General features: G+C 33.7%; 1 protein-coding gene across 7 annotated transcripts in view; it reads right to left on the reverse strand.

Annotated features, from left to right (window-relative positions):
- Positions 1-1,288: 1,288 nt before the first annotated feature.
- Positions 1,289-4,181, reverse strand: part of LOC107677983 (protocadherin gamma-C5-like) — a 54,347-nt gene continuing 51,454 nt past the window's right edge. For all 7 annotated transcript variants that reach the window (XM_016473063.1, XM_016473060.1, XM_016473064.1 and 4 more), the window contains one exon: positions 1,289-2,649. In XM_016473063.1, coding sequence (XP_016328549.1) covers positions 2,417-2,649 — 233 coding nt within the window. In that variant the 3' untranslated portion in view covers positions 1,289-2,416. The remainder of the gene's footprint in view (positions 2,650-4,181) is intronic.

Here is a 4,181-nt window from a genome sequence, read left to right on the forward strand (position 1 = left end):
TATGAGCAGGTGTTTAGGATCTTGCATGAGCTTTAGAATATATCAGGCAGTTTTATTCATCTTTTGATTGTACCATTTTCTGAACATTCTCCAGTTATCTCTTCATAGTAATGTGAAGCGTCGTGTTTCTCTGTCATTTGGAGCGCCTCCGTACACGTAGGCTATTTCTCTGCTATATATGGATACACCAGAACAAGAGCTGATGCCCTACTTAGGAAATCTCTGCAGAGCTCCCTCCTTCTGACGCCAGCATTCTTATTCTTCTTTCTGAACTGAATCAATAATGATTCTTAAAATGGGTCATAGGCACATCCTGAAAAAAAATCAATGCACATTATATTTCTTTGCACTGCATTCATAAAAAATGTATATGTATATAAAATATATATAATAAAAAATGAAAACAATAATATAAGAAAATATATATATATATATATTTTTTTTTTCTTATATTAATATTTTTCTTTATTTTATATAACATTTTATAACAGTAATATTGTGAAATATTATTACAATTTAAAATAACTATTCGCTACTGTTTTCTAACAGTAAATGTTCAGCAACTTTATTTATTTATTGCCTTTTAATGTCACTTTTGGTCAATTTGTTTAATATTTGCAGAATAAAAGTGCCAATTTCTTTCAAATATCTTACTGACCCCAACTTTTCGAATATAGTTGGATATAATACAGACAAAGCAATTACAAAAATACAGCTCAGCCATGAGTGTGAGTTCTGACAAAATTTTATTTAAAATGTAAGTGTTCCAATAATAAAGTAAAACATAAATCAACAGCAATATAAATATTAGCTTATAAAATAAAAAGGGTAACATGAGATGCTAAGCATTTCTTTAAAGGAATCACAGCCAAATACAGAAAGGTAGCCAAGCAGCAGACAGACATTTATATATATATAGATAGATAGATAGATAGATATTCATAGTCAAACAGACAGGAGTGGCATTCCAGTATCATTACCGACTGATTGGAATTACAAGCACAGAAAAGTACAGTAAGATGAGGGGAGGGGTGGTACTCTATAGACAGTAAGTATCGTCTGTTATCTTTCAAAGTTGTACGTGATTGGAGAAAAGGAAAGTTCAAAAGTGTAATCAAGGGGAAAAAACACAAAAATATGCACATACTCCACAAGCCTTAAGCTACGATTGCGTGTCTTCAGAAATTGTAGTATGTACAGTTTGGTTAGTTAATGATCTTGAAGCGTTTCTTCCTACAACACTACACTGGATCTTTTTTCTATCATCTTTTTTTGTTGCTTTTTAAAAAAAAAATACTGAAACATTCCTGTAACAGCCAGCTCTTGTGGCTCTAATGTTTGTACAGACAGGTTACACATTTTATATACACTGTGGTGGTGGTGGTGGTTGGTGCAGAACAATGGACAGAATCCTTCCATCTAAGATCCATTCAAGTACAGTGTTGCACTTAAGTTAGTCATTAGTCTTTCCACATGTTCATTATTTGTTTCTTTCTTTTTGGTTCACTTCAAGTTTCCCATTAACTCTTAGTGCATTCACTTTGAACTAAATCTTTCTCTGATCTTGACCTTACAAAGGCTGAGATTATCTTTTCTGAGCTTCAACAACACCGTTTACATTACTTGCATTTCCAGGATTCTTATACCAAGCTAACAGGAAATAAATGCAAAGAATAGTCAAATGTTGTTAACCTAACGTTCGTTTCCACCTAACTGACTATTAAGAAGTTAATGAAGACTGAATCTCTTTTTAAAAACCATGCCAACAGTGTCTCACCAAACGCAAATGTATTCTCTTACTCCGAAAAAAACTAGTTAAATATACGGTACTTTCTTGTGCCCTCTTTTTTTCTTAGTATCCTGTTTTCACTTCATAGTTCAGCTCAATACTCTTTTTTATTTATTTTTTTTTCAGTCAAGGTGAGAGTTGTGGCACATTGTTAAAAAGCCTACCAGCGTTTCAATTTGTAACTACAAGAAGCATCTACTTTGCTTTGAAAAAGACACAAAAAGAAGGCTGAAACATGACATTTGGAAAAAAATAAAATAAAAGAAGAAATGTATAGTTTCTTCTTGTTTTAGTAATGCTATTTACAAGACAGTGTTATCTGTCAGAGAAAGAGCTTCGGGAATCTGAACACATCTCCTCTTGTTCAGTCATTCTTTGTTTCAGCGACAAAACAGGAAATGCTTGATTTTTGGGGTTATTGAGTAAGATATTGTAATACAGTTCAAAATACAATCAATAAAAATAGGGAAATCTAAAACAAACAAATAAAAACCTCACAGAAAAGAACATTAAATCTAAAGACTAAAGATCTAAAGATCCAAACCTGTGGACTCGTTTTTTGAGGAGAGATGCTCAGATCCTGGCGACATATTTCTGCAGCTCTGATAGTGCTTCCACGCTTCTGTCTTACTTCTTGTCTTTCTTAGTAGGCTTCTTCTTGCTAGCGGGCGTCTGAGCTGCCTTGGGGGCTTCGACGGGAGGAAGGGCTTGGGGAGGGGGAAGGGCCTGCTGGGGTACCTGCTGCTGAGGGTTGGCCGTGAGGGTGGCGGTGCTGCCAGGGATGTAGACGTTCTGGCGGTAGTCTGGGCCATACTGTGGATTGTAGCGAGGGCCGAGAGTTGCAGTGGCTTCACTTGCTTCTGACAGCAACGGTAGGGTGAGAGAGAAAGAGGAAATAGAAGGAGGTATAGAGACCGTAGAAGAACAGGAGAGAGAGAGATGGGAAAGGTTATAGATGAGTTGGTTCGGCATAGAGCTCGTAATTCAGTCACTCAGGAACCGCATTGCAGCTCCCTCAGTGACCTGCTTCTGCCTGCCCATCCCCCATGTATTATGTATGCCGTAACATCGACACACATCACATACTCAGCAACGCGCCTACAGAACTGAAGACGTGTATATACAAGAATAGCACACTAAAAACCAGTATTTTCACAGTTCTTGTGAAATGCATTGCAAATGGAAGTGGCATTGTCATCTAACAGCAGTGAGGCAGTTCTGCCTTTGTTCCCACATAATAAATCTGTTTCTTTTTCACAAATTCATAATGAAATTGTAGTCATGAAATTGTTAACCTAAACCAAACCCACACTTGTTAAAAAGTGCACTTAACTGTATTAAACTTGTAGTGTACTTCAAATCATACAAGCATATAAAAAAAAATATATGCAGATTTATATGATATTAATGAAATAAGAGGCCTCTTAAAGGGATAATTCACACGAAAAAAAAAAATCAGGTTGTTGAGTTTCTTCTGCTGAACACATTTTGAAGAATGTTGGTAACCAAACAGCTGACAGTAGCCATTGACTTCCATATTATATATTTTTTCCATACTATGAAAGTCAATGGCTACCGGCAACTGTTTGGTTACCTACATTCTTCAAAGTATCTTCTTTTGTGTTCAACAGCTGAAGAAACTCTTACAGGTTTGGAACAACTTGAGGGTGAGTATATAATGACCTATGAACTATTTATCATTTTAAGTTTACTTAAAAAAAGAGTACATTTCATGACTGTTTCTTAAAACACTTAAGATACATTTAAAAAGTGCACATTGTAATAATGTCAGATTAAATATTTTATTTTAAGTACATTTAACATCACTGTTTTAATAATCTTTAGTCATGCTTTAAAGGACACTTATTTTATTGTGTTGACTAACATGCTAAAGCACATGTAAAGTACTTGATTTCAATTTTAACTGTAGTGTGTTAAAGATAATATATTTAAAGGTAACAAATTGCAGCAACTTCATTACAAATGTGTGACATGGCATTAAATAAAAATATACTACTACTACTCATTGCAAATGTGTAAACACAGATATATTTAAATGCATTACATTTAAACAGGAATATATTTAAATACATTTTTAGTAAGTGACTGAATAAATTGCATTTTGCTTGCTCTTAAGTATATTCTTTTATTATTTCTGTAAGTACTCTTTTTAAATTATGCTAAAGTGTAATTTTTTTACAAGGCCATGGCCAATATATAATTAATTAAAATCTAATTATGTGTATTGCGTTATTAAATATACATTTATATATACATATAAATCACACCAGCCCAGTGAAATTTGAACGAACAAATGTATATAACGTGATTATTGCTCTGCTTCATGCAACACACACATATATATATATATATATATATATATATATATATA

Source organism: Sinocyclocheilus anshuiensis, unplaced genomic scaffold (genome assembly GCF_001515605.1).
Source record: "Sinocyclocheilus anshuiensis isolate Anshui unplaced genomic scaffold, SAMN03320099.WGS_v1.1 scaffold260, whole genome shotgun sequence".
Lineage (NCBI taxonomy): Eukaryota > Metazoa > Chordata > Actinopteri > Cypriniformes > Cyprinidae > Sinocyclocheilus > Sinocyclocheilus anshuiensis.